The following is a 20,755-nucleotide window of genomic DNA, read 5'->3' on the forward strand; positions in this document are numbered from 1 at the left end:
ATTAACAGGAATGTAAAAACAGATGGCTCTGACACCTTTTTGTTTTTAGTTATTTCGTATGTTAACAGGTGTAGTCACACCATAAGTACCCCCATCAACCCATGAAGACCTATGGCTTAATCTACTGGATTTCACAGTGAACAGCAAAAGTACTATGATTCTGTCTTATGTTGATATTTGTTATTTGTGTGTTCAGAAAACCCTTCAATAAAAATATTTACACTTAGGTACCTTTCAGGGACATCCAAGTGTCACTTAGTTGGAAAGTTACATTGGATTGTCCTGTTGGTTACAGAATGAATGGCTGACTCTCATGGAGAAACCACCACACATATATAGTATGTAAGGAAGGGGCAAATCATGCTTTGTGTTCATTTTGGGTTTTAAAGGGGTATCTGCCTTTTAAAAACCCTGTATTCCACCAGTATGTATTCACAATGCCAATGGCTCAAACTATTATCCATTTAATTATTTGATTCATTCAGATACTGCCTTTCATACAAACATCATAGGCTGGTTTATAGCATAAAAATACAAAATAGAAACACAAAATACATAACATAACATAACAACAACAGCAAACAAATACCCCCCCCCCCTTCTACAAACACCATTAGAAGGACATCGATGGTTTAATCAGCCAAAAGTTTGGTTATAGAGGAACTTTTTTTGCCTGGAGTGTACCTGAATATTTCTCAGGACAGACATGTTATATTGGTGTGTCTTGAATATGTAACAGTTAAAAGTTATGGCCTGTGTTTCTTAGGCTTCAGAAAGTTGCCGTCTTCCCCCATTATAGCTAAAGCTTTTTCAGACATTTAGCTATGGAAACTGTACAAAACAAACTCGTACGTGCAAACCTGTTTTCCTCAGGTACGCTGGAACTTTCAAGTACAAGGATAAAGCTGAGACCAGCAGATCACTTCCCACAGACTTGCAAAGCTACAGAGGTCTCCTGATAAGAGAAACGCTCAACTATTTCACATATTCGTTTCACAAGAGTATTTACAACCCTAAAACATTCCATCCCAGCAAATTCTCATGCTGGAGAGAACATCGGACACTACAAGTACAGCATTTTGAAACAATAAAACAATTTAAAGCTAATAATCCACCAGCTGTAAAAAAGAAAAAGAAAGAGTGCAATGGTTTTTAAGGAGGGGTTACATAGCCCTCTGTCATGAATGCTGTAGCTGAGATTGCAGCTTTGCAGGGGGTTGGACTAGATGACCCGTGGGACCCTTCTACAATTCTATGATTCTGTGTATGCAGAAGGTGTCAGGTTCAATCCCTAGCATCTCCAGGTCTGGCTTGCTACAATGCTGATTCTGATGTTTTCTAGAAGTCCTACATTGAGTCCAAAGGGATTTACTCCCATATATGTGTGACCATAGAACTGCACCCTAAATTTGCACTGCAGCTATTCTGTAAGAAGCACAACCAGACCTATCCTAAGATTATCGATGTTCTTTTAAACATGAGTGTATGCTTTTAATCTGCTCATATTACATTCAGATCTTTCAAACCAAGTTATTTTAAGGGGCACGTAATAGAATTGATTTTTTATTTTAATTTTCATTTAAAAACCATTTTTAAAAACAAAATATTTAAACCAATTATTTTTATCTGCTGGGCTCAGAGTGGAAGGGGAGGAAATTGACACATTCTTCTTGCCAGCTTGGAGCAATCCACACGGTGGGTTAAAGGCGAGTTATTGCTATCCGTTCAGTAATCTCTTCATTCGGTTTTAAACATGCATTTCCCAAACTACCGTTGATTCTTTTGCTGGGCCTATGGAGGGGAAAGAAGGTTAAAAGGAGATGATTAAATTCATGCATACGTTTTCTGCTCCAAATGATTCTGAATGGCAGGTGCATCAAGCAAACCTAGGAACTGGTTCACAGAAGCTGCCTCACACAGAGTCATGAAGAAGAAGAGTTTGGATTTGATATCCCACTTTATCACTACCCTAAGGAGTCTTAAAAGCAGCTAACATTCTCCTTTCCCTTCCTCCCCCACAACAAACACTCTGTGAGGTGAGTGGGGCTGAGAGACTTCAGAGAAGTGTGACTGGCCCAAGGTCACCCAGCAGCTGCATGTGGAGGAGCGGGGAAGCGAACCCGGTTCCCCAGATTACGAGACTACCGCTCTTAACCACTACACCACACTGGCTCTCGTCATGGTTTTGGGTCCATGTGGGTTAATATTGTCTGTTCTGACTTGCAGCAGTTTTCCAGGGTTTCAGACACAGCCTTTCCCAGCCCATTCAGGTGATGCCACATTAGCAGTGATGGTTGCAATGTCAGATGATGCCTAACATGTGCGATTCAGCCAGTTATTGAAGATCAAGGCACACAGTCATGTAAGTGAATAGAAGGCAAACAAGTGGACCTTCTGCCCTGGAAACTGCATGAACGGCTTAGACACGAGATCTGCTTGTGGCATTAGGTCTGTGACAGCTCATCTGCACATGCAAGCAAACCCTCAATATTGTGGACCTCGAGCAACAGCAATGCACGTGTGAAGCAGCCCAAGAGGCAGAGTAATCAAGCGATCCATAGCCCTGAGATTCCCAAGTGACAGTAAAAACCTCAAAAGTCAACCTTCTCTTCTGATAACCAGTTCAATTAACCATATGTATGTACAGGGGTAAAGGGACCCCTGACCATTAGGTCCAGTTGTGACCGACTCTGGGGTTGCGGCGCTCATCTCGCTTTACTGGCTGAGGGAGCCGCCATACAGCTTCCAGGTCATGTGGCCAGCATCACTAAGCTGCTTCTGGCGAACCAGAGCAGCGCACGGAAACGCCGTTTACCTTCCCTTGCACTTTGACGTGCTTTCGAACTGCTAGGTTGGCAGGAGCTGGGACCGAGCAACGGGAACTCACCCCGTCACGGGGATTCGAACCGCCAACCTTCTGATCGGCAAGTCCTAGGCTCTGTGGTTTAACCCACAGCGCCATCCGCGTCCCCTAACCATATGTATAAATGACTGTAAACAATTGCTTGGCCCTTGGCAGGCGCAAAACAGTGTTTTAAAATCACCCAACACAGTTGCTTTAGCATTGCATTGTTTTAATGGAAGCGGTTAGATGCCTTGCGGGCTCCACACAGCCAGGAAGCACAACCAGGTCAACAGCTCAAGCACAAACACATGGATGTAAAAAAAGGGCAAGGGAATAAATAAATGCACAAGTCTTCCGAACCACCCCAAGACTTGCCTCTGATAGTGTGCAATGTCATCCATGCAATCCGGGAGTTCCTTGCCGCACGTCTCCGGAAGCGAGCAAGCAAGCAGTCCACCAGCCACGGCTGCACTGCCAAATATCACCACGGGGATAGAGGGGTGGTACTTGTCCAAGAGACCAATCAGAGGCGAGATGATGCCTGCCAATCTGGCTGCCGTCTGGCACCACCCCACTCCAGTCTGCCTGAGAAGGAAGGGAGACACGTGTGGCGAGTCTTTTCCACAATCCTCTGGAGGGGAGCCGCATTGGGGGCATTGCAGGAAATCAAAATGGTAGTTCCCAGGCTCAGGAGCTGGCACTGCTTCCATGTGAGCCAGAGGGGGCCCATGGATGTAAAAAGGCAACCCACACAAATGGCACTCTCCCTAGAGATTCCTGAAACCTGGATATAGGCGGCTTTTGGATTGCCACAAGGCACAGCCAATAAGCACTATGAACAGCCAGCTCCCCTTGGAAGCAGGAATAAGCATTGGCTTAAAACTCTTAAAGGTAAAGGTAAAGGTACCCCTGCCCGTACGGGCCAGTCTTGCCAGACTCTAGGGTTGTGCGCTCATCTCACTTAAGAGGCCGGGAGCCAGCGCTGTCCGCAGACACTTCTGGGTCATGTGGCCAGCGTGACAAAGCTGCATCTGGCGAGCCAGCGCAGCACACGGAACGCCGTTTACCTTCCCGCTGGTAAGCAGTCCCTATTTATCTACTTGCACCCGGGGGTGCTTTCGAACTGCTAGGTTGGCAGGCGCTGGGACCGAACGACGGGAGCGCACCCCGCCGCGGGGATTCGGACTGCCGACCATGCGATCGGCAAGTCCTAGGCGCTGAGGTTTTACCCACAGCGCCACCCGCGTCCCACTAAAAAACTATTTGGCCCCCTCAATGTTCAGAGGGCATTCAGCCTTACCCCTGGCTCCTTGTGACATTGGGCACTCGCAATCGTCTTTAGAAGTTGGCACCTCTGTAGGAAAGTGAGTGGAGGGTGAAGATTTCACTTGTTTCTGTCAGTCTTTTCCATTCACCCAGTCTACGAGTTTAAACTTACAATTGTTTGTTGATTGTATGGTTGGTTTATAAACACAACATGCAGGGCTATTTTTCTAGAAAAAGAGGTCATCATGAACATTTTCCTTGTTCTTTTAGAATGGCAATGATGTCTACCTGAGAAGTGCTGGAGCTGAGCTCTGGTGAGCTCCGGCTGAAAAAAAGCCCTGATGGTGTGTGACGTTTCTCAAATTTTGCTAGAGAGCGTGGTTCTCCAGACCTAGCATTTCCCCCCATCCCTTTCCACCATTTTGTCATCAAAGCCCATTGCAGTCTACAAGTGCTTGAATTACACAGAGCAGCAGGCTAACTTAAAAGAGCAGACAGGGTGGTACTATGGCTATGGCTGCTCATATGGGCAACTTACATTACGTAACACTGCAAAAGTTCGTGAATTAAAAAACTGGAAATGCAACCTTTACATCTGATATAACTCTTTATTTTAAAAATACTCTATTTCAGGCCATCTGCATAAATACACCCCGTTTTTGAGACACAATATTTTTAAAAGTACATAGCAAGCCTCACCGGACAATAGTTGGGAACAGCTCTGCAGAATACACATATGATATAGATAAGGAACCAGACATGATAAACTTCCCCGTGGTGGCAAACAGCGTTACTAGTATAGGCAGATCTGGGGGAAGAAAGATTATATGTCAAAGAAAACCCAAAAACAAAAGCTGTGTGTGTGTGTTGTGTGTGTGTGTGTGTGTGTGTGTGTGTGTGTTGTCATGCGACCCAGGGCTTCAACAACCCATGCTCAGGGGAAGAGGCCATGGGTACGAGAAGCGCCATCTGTATGGGCATGCCACCAGCCTCAGAAGATGTATCTGTTGCCACAGGCATTGCCTTGATCTCTCAATTCAATCTCCTGCTTAAATTGCTGTGTGGTTTCAAATGGGATTGTTTTCTTGCATATTTTAGTCTGGGATCTTTATATTTTAACTTTTTGTGTTTTTATAGTTTGTAAACCCCCTTCATGAATCACTGCCTTGCCGTGGCGAAGGGGCTTGAATAACTCAGAGAAGCTATGAGCTATGCCGTGCAGGGCCACCCAAGATGGACAGGCTGATTTCCTTAAGAATGGATGCGTTTGATCTTCTTGCGGTCCTTGAGAGTCCCACGGAGTGCAAGAAAATCAAACGCATCCATTCTTAAGGAAATCAGCCCTGAGTGGTCACTGGAAGGACAGATCCTGAAGCTGAGGCTCCAATACTTTGGCCACCTCATGAGAAGAGAAGACTCCCTGGAAAAGTAACCCTGATGTTGGGAAAGATGGAGGGCACAAGGAGAAGGGGACGACAGAGGACGAGATGGTTGGACAGTGTTCTCGAAGCTACCAGCATGAGTTTGACCAAACTGCGGGAGGCAGTGGAAGACAGGAGTGCCTGGCGTGCTCTGGTCCACGGGGTCACGAAGAGTCGGACGCGACTAAACGACTAAACAACAACAAGTTTGTAAACAGCTCATTTTGGCATTAAGAGGTACTGGTATATGCATTGAATTAAAGAAGAAGAAGAAGAAGAAGAAGAAGAAGAAGAAGAAGAAGAAGAAGAAGAAGCCGCCCCTATAAGAGTAGAGATGTCACTCACCAAAGACAGCACTGCTGCTTAGAGGAAACTGGAGCACTATTGAATGCTCAGCCTGGGTCGGCAGCTTGCTGGAGCAAGCCTAGATTCCAATCAGAGCATCGCCTGGCTTCACTTATCTGAACCTTTTTTGAAGACTGGTTTAAAACAGAGCCCATTTGGCAAGTGTTAGCCCGGGGGATGTTAGCCCTTCAGGGATTGATATGCACCTTTTGGGATGACTGCGATGAGAAGGCAACAAGCTCCCCCCAGGAGCAAGGCGGAAGATTGGCATTTCTTTCTCCCCAGCCACTGCACCAGGAAGATGCAGGAGAGACGACCTGGAATTTCAACAGCCCCAAAGATAGCCTGCGTCAGGTAGATATCGAAACCGAAACCGCCCACGTTCAAGCTCAACCCGTAGTACGCCAAACTGCTGACAAACCTAAAGACGAACAGACCATATCCATGATTAAAAGTAAGGCAAGTTTTAAACTGGAAGGACACACAGCACTTCCCAAAACACACCTTTGCGATTCCTCACAGTACCCCGTTTTAACTTCTTTAAAAGGTTCTGTGATAGGAATTTTGAGGTCTTAGATATATGGTAATGTTCATAACCGCACGTACATAGATCAGCACAGGAAGACCGACCTGAAACCATTTTGATTCCTAAACTGAGCAAATGTTTTCTCTGCAAGGTCAAAGTGGAAAAGCCTCCCCATTGTCTTTTCCTTCACAAATCCTGTCTTAAGGGTATGTCTGTGTTTGAATAGGGTGTGAGCCTGTGACCTGGCCCAGGAACTAAGTATTTATCATTACAAAAGACTGGCCAGGCTCCCCCAGGCAATCCAATCAAGTAACCTGACAGGCAGGAGATAAACAAAGACAGGAGAAAAACAACATTCAAATTTCTGTTTTAAGACCGCCTTTTCTGTGATGTAGGTATGATGTATCTGAGGGGTGGTCTTAGGTTACACCCCTTCTGTGATGTATGTATGATGCTTCTGGGGGTGGCCTTGATCTACAGGGTGGCAATTTCAAAAGTCTTTATAAGGCCTTGCGCACCATTTTTTCTGGGTTCCTCCTCTCTCCTGCAAGTGAGGGGAACACCCTGTTGCAACAGATCACTAAAGGCCAAACCTACAGGCTGCTGTTTTGCTCCAAGTTATCCTGGTTTGTTTTTGTCTAAGGGAGCCCTCGGATTTTTCCGTTAACATTTTCTAACCCACATGGATGGGAGTGCAGATCGTTTTGGAAATGCGACTTGGAAAAGGGCATGTATTTTGGGCACATTACAGACGCTGATCTTTCAGTGTGGGCCGATGTATGAATAGGATAACATAAAAGGAGACAAAATGTATGAAGATGCTTTCTGCGTAATCAAATCATTGGCCCTTTTGCCCATCACGGGTAGGTAGTCTTCCCAATCCCATTCTCAGATCTAGGAAATACGCCAAGTTGGATATCTGGTCCATATGACTCAGTATTGTCCACACAATGGCTGTGACACTCTGGGGTTTCAGGTAGCGTCCTTGCCAGCCACACCTGGAGATAGCGGAGTTTGAAAAGGGAACCTTCTGCATACAGAGCAGAGGCCAGGAACTTTGCACCTTTGGCCTGCAAATGTACTACTGCAAATAAAGTAACAATAGATAACAGGCTTACCAGACTGCTGATAGGACGAAAGTCACCTTCCCCATGTGGGGGTTTCTAAACAGTTCCCAAATGCCTGCAGACGCGGTCTTTTCAGGTTTCAGCTTTTGCAAGACATGAAAGTGAAAACAAAGAGAGAAAGGACGGAGTGGGGAAACCAAGTTAACTTCATTTGTAATCTCTTGCTTTCTGGAAAGCCCATCTCAGGTCACTTTTTTGTTGTTGTTGTTGATTCTGCATCAAAACCAAACTATAGTTATGGACCACCCAAACAGTGTTGGCCATAATAAAAAAATTCCTTCCAGTAGCACCTTAAAGACCAACTAAGTTAGTTATTGGTATGAGCTTTCGTGTGCATGCACACTTCTTCAGATACACTGAAACAGAAGTTGCCAGATCCTTCTATATAGTGAGAAGGTGGGGAGGGGTATTACTCAGAAGGGTGGTGGGAATGGGAGATTGGCAGATAGCTGAGATGAGCCTGTTGACGACTCTTAACGACTGTAATAGGTCTTACAGGAAAAGGCAAGGGGTGAGAAGGTGAGAAATGGCTTAGTCATGTATAATGAGATAAGAATCCAATGTCTTTGTTCAGACCAGGTCTCTCCATGGTTTTAAGTTTGGTAATGAGTTGCAATTCAACTCATTGAATTGAGTGTTGAGTGTTGGCCATATCTGTGTCCCTTTAGCACACTGCCCCACTTCTGGAGACACATTCCTTGCCCTTGCCCCCCCCAAGCACTTTTGGGGGTGAGAACACAGTGTGAGAGCACGTGACACCGAAAATGGCCACCACAATCTCTCACAGAAAACCCCAGATGTCCCATTTTTCCCAGGGCACTTGGCAGGTATTCTGTTGGGCTTTGCGGCGACCAAAAAGAAGCGCAGTTCCTGCCCAGATCATCCATGGTTCCTGTCCACTCACTTTCTCAGCTGGACAAGGTTTTGTGGGAGTTAGGGGGTAAACATGATTTGCGCAATGGAGACGTGAGGAGTTGCTAAATGGAGGCTGCTAAGGAGTCGGGATGGCTTGGCTAGATTCATTTGCTTGTAGCACGGGGAAAATGTTATCCACAATCGTACCTTGGTTTTCAAACAGAATGCGTTGCGGCAGTCCGTTCGACTTCTGAAACGTTTGGAAACCAAGGCACAGCTTCTGATTGGTGCAGGACACTCCTGCATCCAATCAGAAGCTGCAGAAGCCGTGCCGGACGTTCTGCTTCCGAGGCAAAGTTTGCAAACCGGAACACCTACTTCTGGGTTTGCGGCGTTCGAGTTCCAAGTTGTTCATGAACTAAGCTGTTCGAAAACCAAGGTACGACTGCGTTTCTTTTCTTTTGAGCTTAAGTACACGGTAAGACAGGAATAGTGATTCTGCGGCCCTCTGCTAGTCTCAGGCTGCAAGGCTAGCAGTCAGGGACAATGGGAGATGTTGCCCAACCAATATCTAGCCACAAGTTCCCAGCCACTGGATTAGATGAAAAGACACTGGATTAGATTAAAAAACAGTCTAGGCTGTATGGCAAATACTACTGAGCTACATTTGCCTCTTTGACTTCATCAAAGGTTGTGGGGGAGGAAGGGAAAGGAGAATGTTAGCCGCTTTGAGACTCCTTCGGGTAGTGATAAAGCGGGATATCAAATCCAAACTCTTCTTCTTCTTCATCATCCTAGAGCCATAGAGCTCCACTCCCCAGGCCATGCCTAAGGATCCAATTTTCTGATGCTACAAGTAGGCGACATCAGCAATTTAAAATACATTTATCAGTTTCAAGTTTTGTGCATTTCATTTTTCCTACGAGACATCTGCTTTTGAAAATTGAAGCTAGCTATTTTTGTGGGGGGAGGGGTGCAAATAATTAGCCCCAAGATATGCTCTGGCACCCCTCTCACCATTCTGAGATTGGGGTTCACAAAACAATATGGACTAGGTGAAATAAATGATTTTTTTTGGAAAGAATAGCTGGCTACAACGCCCGGCTTCTCTTACCTCATCTAACAGCTTCAGTGGGATGGCTCGCTTGTTGACAGAAGATGCCTTCTGGAGAAGCTTCTTGGCTTCTTCTGTTTTTCCTTTGGTCACCAGCCACCGAGCAGATTCAGGAAGGATCCTAATAATAATAATAATAATAATAATAATAATAATAATAATAATAATAAATTTTATTTATATCCCGCCCTCCCCAGCCGAAGCTGGGCTCAGGGCGGCTAACAACAATTAAAATAATCCAACATTCTAAAAAAATTCATTATAAAATTAATTAAAATCAAATTGATGGCAACCATCAAGCAAAATTCTGTACAGATTGCCAGAGGAGGGGGTCAGGCTGCACCCTGGCCAAGGGCCTGGTGGAACAGCTCTGTCTTGCAGGCCCTGCGGAAAGATGTCAGGTCCCGCAGGGCCCTAGTCTCTTGTGACAGAGCTTTCCACCAGATTGGAGCCGCGGCCGAGAAAGCCCTGGCTCTAGTTGAGGCCAGCCTAACCTCTCTGTGGCCTGGGATTTTCAGGATTTTTTTTTTTTTTTTTTTTTTTTTGCAGGCATCTTCAGGATGGTTTTATTCCAACAGGCAAGCAAATTCAGGGCAGTCCATTACATCCCTACTAAAAACAAAACAAAACAAAAACAGAATGGTACAGTGACCTGGCAGACAGCATAGCAGGCTGGAACCCTTGATATACTGCTGTAAGTCCGGACTATGCAGAATTAGATAAATTAACAGGAAGGACTCGAAACCTGCGGGATCAGAGATTCTTAGAGTACTGGAGTAAATATATGAACAATTCGAAAAGTAATTGTGATGAACAGATTACGCTAGTAGGTTTGTGTAAAGGGAATTGGGGGTTGCTTGTGCGTAGAGGGTGCGGATGCTCTAGGCCAGTGTTTTTCAACCACTGTTCCGCGGCACACTAGTGTGCCGCGAGATGTTGCCTGGAGGGAGGTGGGCGAGTCGGGCGGCGAGATGAGGAGCGGCGGCGGCGAGGAGAGGCCGCCCAGCGCGGGGCTCTCGCCGTCTGCCTGCCTGGCTGCCTGCGAGCTCGGCGGGCAGCGCCTCCGTCCGCAGCGCCCGCCTCGCGGCTCTCATTCCCTGCCCCTGCCAAAGCTCACCCAGCCAAGCCGCGCTCTCCTTCCTGCCTCGCTTTGCTGCCTCCTCCCCCCCCACCCCCAAAGCTTGGAGGTTCCCCGGCAAGGGGGAGGGAAAAAAATTGAAACTTACACTTCCGTGCGTCCCTCCCGGCGTGACGCTGCACGCTGACGTCACGGGGCTGTAATGGTGGTGTGCCTTGAGATTTTTTTCATCAAACAAGTGTGCCTTTGCCCAAAAAAGGTTGGGAAACACTGCTCTAGGCAACATTCCCTGGCTAAACCTTTCCCTGGCTGGACAGCCTTTACACCGTGGCTGTGTCAGTCACTGGCAGAATCCGTCAGTGGGCGTTTCCTGAACTTCTTCCAACATAAAAACTCATTGACACCAAGTCTCCGCCTAGCCTCCCTGCGCGGAAGTCTTCTGCGCAGAGTGGGCATGGCCAGCGGAGGTCCTGGACTCTCCCCGCTGGTCTCTGTGGAAGAGTCCTGGAGCCCTCTCTCTGAAGTCCTTCCCTGCTCCCCTTCCTCCCAGGTGTCATGCTGATTTCCTTCCCCAAGGGAAGTGTTCTCTCTCCCTCTGCTGGTCCCTTCTCCCGCATCGTCGGGGAGCCTTACCTCCACTCTTGGCTCCGATGGCAGTTCCCTGACAGTTTGCAAGAAGTTTTTTTAAGGTGGATTATTTGAAATATTACAAGAAAGACTATGAAAAGAATTAATAGTTAAGGACAATTAAATGCAATATAGAAATTAAAAAATGCAGAATAAGTGATAAAGAACGGAAAATCATCAGAGGTGTTGACGGAAGTCTAATATAGTGTATAAGATGAGAAGATATGTTGTATGATTGTTGCAACTGATATGTTAAAAAATCAATAAAAATGTGTGTGTGTGTGTGTGTGTGTGTGTGTGTATGATATACTGCTGTAAGTCCTACTCATAGAACAGTAGAGTTGGAAGAGACACCATGAGTCATCTAGTCTAACCCTCTGCAATGCACCTGTTTTCAATGTAAGCCACCTTGGGGCTCTTGCAAAAGGCAAAGTAAAAACAAAACAGAACACCACTTCAAATAAAAAAATAGGTGGCTGGGTGGCTGAGGGCCTGGCTCTGGGACTTGTCACATTCTGATCCAGTACTCACCACAGGTAGAAGAAGAGGGCAAAAACTGGGGCAGATCCAGCAAGCTGCAGCGTCCTCCAGTTGCGAAAGGCATAAGCCAGGCCAGCCAGGATCATCTGCCCCACAGAAAAGGCTGCATGGCTGATAATCACCGTATGTGGACGGTAGACAATTCCAACCCATTCTGTAGCTACAGGTGGTTAGTAGAAATTGATTTCAAAGCAAATCAAAATAACAAAAAACCAACCATATGAATAAAGCTTTAATTATTATTTTTTAATAGCTTTTGACAGGGCAGTCTCACAAGTTTTGGCTTCAAGTTGCATTCAGTTCCACAAAACCCTCTCTTGATTTTTCCTGCTGGTAGTGCAAAGAGAATTTGCAGCTATTATGTAGGGCACTTGTCTTGGATGTTCAGCAAGACACACACACACACACACTCGGTTGTGACTTACTAAAATATTGTTCCAGGTGGAAAGCCATTTAAAAACCTATTTATAGGGCAGCAATATAGTGGGTAATAAACCTTGCCCTAGGTCAGTGATGGCCAAACTTGGCTCTCCATCTGTTTTGGGATTACAACTCCCATCATCCCTAGCTAACAGGACCAGTGGTCAGGGATGATGGGAATTGTAGTCCCAAAACAGCTGGAGGGCCAAGATTGGCCATCACTGCCCTAGGTCAACTGAACTTGGACGGGTTCTTATCTCCCCAATGGGACAAGGTTGACAAGTGGCTGGCCAGCTGTCAGTCTGGGGTTTATTTTGCATAGCTCTGTGCGAAGCAGCCTCAACTATTGGAAGATCACCAGGGCTTACAAAGAACCTAGGTCAAGGGTAAACAACATGGTGCCCCCCAGACATTGATGGACTCCAACTCCCATGAACCCCAGCAAGAATGGCCAATGATGGGAGCTGTAGTCCAACAACCCTGGAAGGGTCTTATGTTCTGACAAGTGCATATCACAAATGGAACAAATGAAGCTGCTTGATGAAAGATCACATTATTGGTCCTTCTGGAGGGCTTCGGACTTCCAAAAGGCAGCAGATCCCAGGGGCCTCAGGTAGAGAAGGATCTTCCCTTTCACTTGCTATTTGGTCCTTTTGTCTGAAGATGTCAGGAACTGAATCCTGGGATCCTCTACATGCAAAGCACAAGGCTTGACCATTGAGCTATCGCTTCTGCTCATATGAGAGTCTGGTATATCTGTCTTCAAAAGCCATACTTAAGACTCAGAATGCTGTGCTCTCAGCAATGTGAAGCTATTCGGAGCATAAACACCACTCTTGATCTTTTAAAAAATGCAGTCAGAGAGCGAGAAAAAGGCCTCGCTGATGTGATCCAAAAGAAAAGCAGAGCCATACATTTGGCACCAGCTTCGCTGCAGAAGTTGCCACCCAACTGTCTTAGGGACTGCACTCCAGATTTGTGTAGGGTGTACTCCTTAGCCTTTTCATCCCCTGAAGATGTCTCGCAAGGCGGCGGGTAATGAATATTCATAATAAACATAATAAAAATAAGCACACACCGCACAAAGAGCAGCCAGCGAGTGCGGTGGCATGGAGATATTTCCGAGGGCTGGGTAGAATGGTATTGAGGGCCGCAAAGAGCAACCCAGAGACTAGGCTTCCCTTTCTATTTTGTAAAGCCGTTTCTGTACATCTTACCTAAAGCTAAACTGCTTATCACGACTCCGGAAACAGAAGCACCCACAAGAAATCGGAACGCAATGTAGAGGTAGAAATTGGGAGCAAAGGCCGTAGCAACCCCAAACACGCCTTCGATAAGCATGGACAACAGAAGACTTGGCCGCCGACCAAACCTGGGAGAGGAGGAAATGCATTTTGCCATCACGTTGCTTTTGGGGGGCTTTCCCTCTCCTAAGACAGTAGCAGAAAACAGGAGGCAGGCACAAAAATCCCTGGGCAGAAGGACATTGGTCTCCAGCTGCACTCTTTAGTAGAGGGATGAAAGGGGAGATGTTTCTGGGAGCCCATTAGCCCCAGCCAGCAGGACTGGCAATTAGGGATGATGAGCCCAAAATATCTGAAGGGCACCACATTGGCAGAGGCTGGTGTAACTTACATACATACTCCCAACCTCTCCAAAGTGCTACTCTTGATTTCCAGATGTTTGCCTTGTATACTGGTGTGATAGGAATTTTGAGGTCTTAAAGGTAAAGGGACCCCTGACCATTAGATCCAGTCGTGGCCGACTCTGGGGTTGTGGCACTCATCTCACTTTAATGGCCAAGAAAGCCAGCGTACAGCTTCCGGGTCATGTGGCCAGCATGACACAGCCACTTCTGGCGAACCAGAGCAGCACACGGAAATGTCATTTACCTTCCCACCGGAGTGGTACCTATTTATCTACTTGCACTTTGACGTGCTTTCGAACTGCTAGGTTGGCAGGAGCAGGGATCGAGCAACGGGAGCTCACCTCATCACAGGGATTCGAACCACTGACCTTCTGATCGGCAAGTCCTAGGCTCTGTGGTTTAACCCACAGAGCCACCCGCGTCCCTTAAATTCTACCTGCGACTCCACCAGATATATGTTAAATGTTCATAAGTGTGCCTACCAAGCACTTACATAGATCAGCACAGGAAGACCGACCTGAAATCATTTTTGATTCCAAAATGTTTTCTTTGCAAGGAGGGAAGGGGGTCAGGGAGCCTTCCCATTGTCTCAGGAACTGAGTAATCAGCAATTTAATGGGTGGCAGACTATCAGGAAGGGCAATCAGATAACCTGACAGACAGGAAAACAAACACCACCTTTTCTGTGATGTAGATATGTTGTATGGAGCGTTGGTCTTGAGCTCCAGGGCAGGGAATTTAAAATGTCTATATAAGGCCTTGCGTGCAATTGTTCTGGGTTCATCCTCCTTTCCTGCATGTGAGGGGAAAACCCTGTTGCAACAGATCAATAAAGATCAGGCTTACTAGCTGCTTTGCTTCTCAATATTCTCTGGTTGGCCCCTGTTATTTTCTCCTACCAATAGGGAACCCATTTAAGGACTTTATATGGGCTCTTGGATACCCCATAAGGGGAAAAGGGCAGATTTTGTTTACAACACTGGGTTTTGCAAAAAGTGGGACCTGCAAACAGACGTCACTGATGTTTCGGGTACCAGCCAGTCATACCTTCCCCAATATACTCCATTCCCTCCTCCCAGTCTTCCCCATCATACAACATTGTATGGCCACTATGAAAGCTCAGTCCACACTGGACTTTTTTGTGGGGGTGCCCCCCTTAGGTTCCCCCATGTCCCCCACCCCTGCTTCTACGAACCTTACGGTCTCCCTGCATCCTCCTTTTTCTCCTCAGTAGCTACATAGCAGCCACGACTCTGCTCCTGAGTCTCTTATTATATGCATGACAACAATGACAATATGCCATTGCTAAAAGCCAGAGGGAGCTTGCTTATCTATGAAACATCCTGTTATGTCTGCTGCGGCAGAAAGGATCAGAGTATCGTGGTATCTTAAAAAACTAGCATTTATTGTGGTATCGTCATTTCACTTCTTCTACTGGCTTGTAAGCTGTTGTTTTGTTGCTGTTGAAGTACAGTGGTACCTCAGGTTAAGTACTTAATTCGTTCTGGAGGTCCGTACTGTGATAGGATTAACCTGAAACTGTTCTTAACCTGAAGCACCACTTTAGCTAATGGGGCCTCCCGCTGCCGCTGCGCCACCAGAGCACGATTTCTGTTCTCATCCTGAAGCAAAGTTCTTAACCTGAAGCACTATTTCTGGGTTAGCGGAGTCTGTAACTTGAAGCGTATGTAACCTGAAGCATATGTAACCCAAGGTACCACTGTATATACAAAAAGTACCGAATGTGGTGACAGTAATAATAATGCAACAAAACAACAGCACCGCAAACTGGCTTATAAGTATAAAACCAAATTTACTAGAATAATGACTAGAACAGAGATCAACTTGTAACCATTCAAGCAACAAACATACTAAGGTGCCATGTGCAAAACAAAGCCTGGAGATAACATAAACATGGAGTGGATAAATGTACAACTGTATCTTAACAAGTTACATGTGCAATAAACATTGTACAGACTGGATAAATGAACCGTTCAACAAGTAGCGTAAGTCCAATCACAGAACGGCAACCCTGTGCCGCCACAATGGCAAGGGTAGCACACTGGAGAAAATGAAAAAGTTTTTCAAAGCTGTTTTTCAAAGTTTGAACTGGATGAGATGTTCTTCAATAGGTCTTGAGTTGGAAACAGAAAGCCGTATGCATGGATCAATCACAGGAAGGCAAATCATTGAACGGTTCATGTTTGTTGTAGTATGTTTGTTGCTTGAATAGTTACAAGTCTATCTCTATTCTAGTTAATATTCTAGTAAATTTGGTTTTATACTTATAAGCCAGTTTGTGGTCTTGTTGTTTTGTTGCATTGTTGCTGTTGAAGACACGCCCCAAACCCCATCATGAAACTACAGATGTAACAATTCATGATAAAATTTGACTCTGCCCATTGAGGTCTTTTTTTAAAAAGATATTTATTGAAAGTTTTTAAGATATAACAAAAAAACGAAAAATAAACATACAAAATAAAAAAAACAATTAAAAACACACATTAATTTTCAATAACATAACTACCGTACACTTATTTCCTCAGACCTCCTCACACCTCCCCTCCCTGTATTCCAATTCAGTTTGTTAGTTCAGCAAATCCTTACCATTAAACTTTTACCCATTTGTGAATCTCTTTTTTTAATGTCTCCTAAAGCATTACAGCTGGAAACCACTTAGTTTCTATCCAACATCCTTCTAACATTCATTAATTTTACTATATTTCTTTAAATAGTCTTTAAATTTCTTCCAGTCTCTGCCCATTGAGGTCTTAACTGAGACTAGGGGCGTGTCTCCCACTACGTGTGTTAAACCTTCCTAGCCTTGCAATGATGGCCGTGTTATCACAAATTCTACTGCTGAGAATAGTTTATCTCACGTGCTTTAAACTTTGCAGATAAATGTCATAAACCCAATGAACCTCCTGAGTTTCATGGCCACACCTCTCCGCTGTCTCTGGTTTTGTGCTTGTGCTTTATAAGTCTGGTGACACAGGCAGCAGTGCCACAATCACTTTTACCCATTTTTAAGACACCACAGTGCTCTAAGGACCAAGCTACATGCAAAGTTAAATGCATTTATTTATTTTGCATTTAAGGTGCAGGTTTCTAAAAAATGCAAGTTGCGTTAGCTTGGGGAATCTAATAATTACAAGCAGGGAGGTAAGCAGCGGGGAATTTAACCCATTCCTCCCCTGCTACCGTCCTGGGTAAAATCCTTCTGAAGCTGGTTTTTGGGGATGGGCAGGAATCTCCTGCTGACTGACCACATTTCTAAATGGCAACATTTCCCCAGCCTGTTGCCCCTTTTATTTTCTCTCTTACCGATCGCTTAACAGACCAGACACCAGCGCTCCAGCGAGAAGGCCCAGCATGTAAATAGATTGCGAGATGTCGTTTAAATCTTCCCAGTCACATACCAGGTCAAACTTAAGGAAAGAAAAGGAAAGCCACTTTACTTGAAAGGAATCAGAAGAGGGAAAGAATTAAACTTGTACCTTGACAATGGGCACATCTTTTCAGTAGCCAAGGCTTGTGCATCGGAAACTGTTTTCAACCAAGGGGTTAGCATACTAGGTCTTCCTAACCCTCTGTTCCCTGCACTAACTGGCAACAGCTGTCCAAGAATACAGACCTGCTACTTTTAATTGAAGGACCAGAACTTATTGGTAGAACAGCTGCTTTGTATGCAGAAAGACCTAGGTTCAATCCATAACATCTCCAGATAGTAAACCCGGAAAACCAGGGGAGCTGTCAGTGGAGACCAGGGCTCGCTCTTCAACCAAGGTCCATTCAGATCTTGCAATGAACTAATTCAGGTTAACTAATTCACTGAATTAAATCAAACATCTCTGAATTGCACCTATAATTTCCAAGTGAATTGAATGTGAATTAAGTTCCTTTTGTGGTGTAACTTTGGGTGATTTTTAAAATTCAATTTGCTTTTAATTTTAATTGGGTGTGCGCGCGCATATGCACACACAAATATTTTTTTATAGCGGCCATTGCATTTGCCGTTTTTACTTGCCTGAAAAATGATGCTGCTGTTTAAGTTTAAAGTTCATAATTTGGTGGGAGGGAGCTGGAAATAGACAGGAAGACAAAGAAATCAATGCAAAGCAATACACTTTCCCTGGCTTGCAAAAACACTTAGGGTTGCCAAATTGTGGTTTAGCATCATCCGTGGGGCAAGCACTGGGGTTGGGAGTTGTTGTTGTTAATTAAATTTATATATTGCCTGTTGTCCGAAGATCTCTGGGCGGTTCATAAGATGTTTAACAGGAGTCGGCGCCTATGGCTACAGGTGTGGAAGTGAAATGGCTCTGAATTGCGAGGTTGTGAAATGCAACAGGCGCCACCTCCTGAAACTTCACTGTGCTCAAAATGAGGTACCTGGTACCATACACAATGCTTGCATGGCTAAACTGTGGGAAAAGGGATTAGACAAACTAATGGAGAATAGGACAACCACAGACTACTAATCATGATGGCAAAAGATTGCCTCCAGTGGTTAGCCACTGTAAGAACAGACTTTATTTAGCCTGATTCTAAAGCGCTCTTCCTATATTCCTAGGAACAGGGATTTGGTAGCGCTGGCATCAAAAGGCCAGAGGGGGACGTGCAAGGAAGTCTCAAAAGCTGTGAAGTCAGCTCCACTTCACTGTGGGCAGGAGTTGCAGTGGACCACATGGCCACCCACTCTCCTCCGGGGGCGGGGGACAAAGTCCCGTGTTGCCTGGGGAATCCCGGCCACGTCATCATCCAGCTGGCCAATCTGGTGGCTGGGGGGCGTGGCCGGGACCATTTAAGCTGGGGCGTGAGCTGGAGGGCTTCCTCTTGGCTCGCTTCTTCAAACTCCCTCCCTATTTTACAGGTTTTCTGCATTGGCCTTGCTATGGACCTCGGTTGGTCGCCGTTGAGGGGCCTGGTAGGAATTTTTCCACTTGGCAAAACCTGCAAGGGGCCATTTGGTTTTCGCCTACCTCGTAGCAATCGTCACAACTTTGTAAGGTTTTGCGGTTAGGCATTGTCTGAACTTATGAGGGAGGTGCGGCCATCACCTGCCCCTCCAAGCTTAAGGGTATTCCGTTAAAGGAATCGGGGGTGTGGATCTTGTCTGAAGCCCGGGGCGGGGCTAGGGCCATGACACGACCCCGACAGGAACATCTGGGGGAGCTTCAGTTGGTCTGCATCGACGGGGCTCCCCTTTCTGGTGGTTTACCCTTACCGGACGCCCTGTGCATGGGGCAGGAGTCAGATATAGTCGGGTCCATTCAATGCCTAAGCCAATACCGCTCACAGTCTGTAATCAATAAAGTTGTGGCCAAAATTTGCCCAATAACATTAACATAATATCTGTGTCCTGGTGTCTTAATTCTTTACGAGGGGGGGAATGCGGGGTCTAGACACACAATTAGGGACTCTTCCCAGAAGGAGCTAGAGGAATAGGATGAGAGTGATGTTTTACACACCGAAGGAAACTATCGACCAGGACGTGTGGCTGTCAACTCTCTAGCTGCCATTAATATACTGCTTTATGTCTAAATAGGCTTCTCTGAAGCATGACGTATGCTGGGACAATCTTATATAAAGAAATAACCAAAATCAGTGGCTGCTGCCGTCACTTCTAACGGTTCAAAAAATCACCTTCAGGAATGTGCACTTCGTAATGTCTGCTTCCTTGCATTTCTTGCAAAGAGACATTGCAAGGCGCTGTCTGCGCAGAATAAAAGTGCTGGACTGCGGTCCTGCCATACGGTCTGAAGAACCACGAGGCCACCACCTTGTCGAAGCTAAGCAGATCAAGGCCTGCCGAGTGCCTGGGAGACCACATAACAGCGGGACAGAAATGTAGATTGCCTTGGGATCCACGCAGGGAAGGACACAGGGGTATATAGACTGCTTAGAAGCCATTTTGGCACATAATTGGTATATAAATTAATAAACAACTTAGGGGGGAAGCAAGCAAATGATCCAAAGGGTAAAATACAATTTCCAAACCTGTGTAAGCAAGGAAGGCTCTTGGTTTGAAGGATAAACCCACCCACGCCGACACTTTTCGGTAGAATTAAGTCCATAGTGCACGATGGCATCGAGATCCCAGTCCACTGGAGTGTACATGAGACATTCTTCAAATGTCCCATCGGGCTTTTTGGGAAGGGTCAAGTTCAGCCGTTCCTCTTCAGTCAGGTTCAAGCCGATGGCGTTGAACCAACTTGTGTTGCAATGATGGGGCTCTTCCAGGACCATGAATAACTGGGAAAACATATGGAAGGCAAGGCTTGGCGAAGCTAGAGTCACGAGCATCAACAACCGCCATTGGAAACGCCCAAAGTCCCCAAGAGTTTTGATGATTTCCCCAGTGTCAGACATTGCTAGCTTCTTTCTACCCTTCCCTCCTGCGACTGCAATCTCCCCCAAAGACCTTTTTCACCTAGCCTCTGAAATTAATGTTTAAACCCAAAATAAATGTTTAGATGGGATTTGGCAACAAGGATGGGTATCCACTGTGATCTTTTGTGCCTCACATTTCTGCAACACTACTCTGTAACCCATTAACCCGGCTGCCAACAATAAATGGCAATATCACGGGGAAATGCCATATTGAAAAAGGACAAGACAAAGTTGTCCCATGTCGCCGCTGTTATTTATTCTAATGTTGGAAATGCCAACTAAGGAAATATTTAAAAAATAATGGGGGGATGGGAACAAAGAGCCAAGAATTAAAGTTGGGCAGAGAGATTACAAATGTGGTCCAGAACTTCTCTTGAGGAAGGCTGGTGTGTTGTGTGGATATTCTCTTGTATGTAAGCATACATGTGATAGGAATTTTGAGGTCTTAGATATATGTTAAAGGTTCATAAGTGTACCAACCAAGCATATACATAGATCAGCACAGGAAGACCGACCTGGAACCATTTTGATTCCCAAACTGACCAAATGT

General features: G+C 45.6%; 2 protein-coding genes across 4 annotated transcripts in view; one reads left to right on the forward strand and one right to left on the reverse strand.

Annotated features, from left to right (window-relative positions):
- LOC309514833 (uncharacterized protein) overlaps window positions 1-14,237 on the forward strand; it is an 80,028-nt gene extending 65,791 nt beyond the window's left edge. Inside the window, exon 3 of the transcript XR_014212215.1 lies at window positions 13,984-14,237. The gene's annotated coding sequence lies outside the window, so the exon portion shown is untranslated. The remainder of the gene's footprint in view (window positions 1-13,983) is intronic.
- LOC309514936 (solute carrier family 22 member 13-like) lies at window positions 449-20,632 on the reverse strand. 3 transcript variants are annotated; one of them, XM_082192447.1, is made up of 10 exons: window positions 19,813-20,615; window positions 17,137-17,240; window positions 13,382-13,536; window positions 11,736-11,904; window positions 9,500-9,620; window positions 7,522-7,613; window positions 6,084-6,298; window positions 4,811-4,919; window positions 3,221-3,430; window positions 449-1,791 (listed from the first exon to the last, which is right to left on the reverse strand). In XM_082192447.1, the coding sequence occupies exons 1-10, from the start codon at window positions 20,182-20,184 to the stop codon at window positions 1,701-1,703; spliced, it is 1,638 nt and encodes a 545-aa protein (XP_082048573.1). In that variant the 5' UTR covers window positions 20,185-20,615; the 3' UTR covers window positions 449-1,700. The 3 variants fall into 3 exon arrangements, with proteins under 3 accessions (XP_082048573.1, XP_082048574.1, XP_082048575.1); XM_082192448.1 differs by lacking the exon at window positions 4,811-4,919 and having other exon boundaries at window positions 3,221-3,426; window positions 19,813-20,626; XM_082192449.1 differs by lacking the exon at window positions 449-1,791 and having other exon boundaries at window positions 3,235-3,426; window positions 19,813-20,632.
- Window positions 20,633-20,755: the final 123 nt, after the last annotated feature.

Source organism: Podarcis vaucheri (genome assembly GCF_965113315.1).
Source record: "Podarcis vaucheri genome assembly, chromosome: 12".
Classification (NCBI taxonomy): domain Eukaryota; kingdom Metazoa; phylum Chordata; class Lepidosauria; order Squamata; family Lacertidae; genus Podarcis; species Podarcis vaucheri.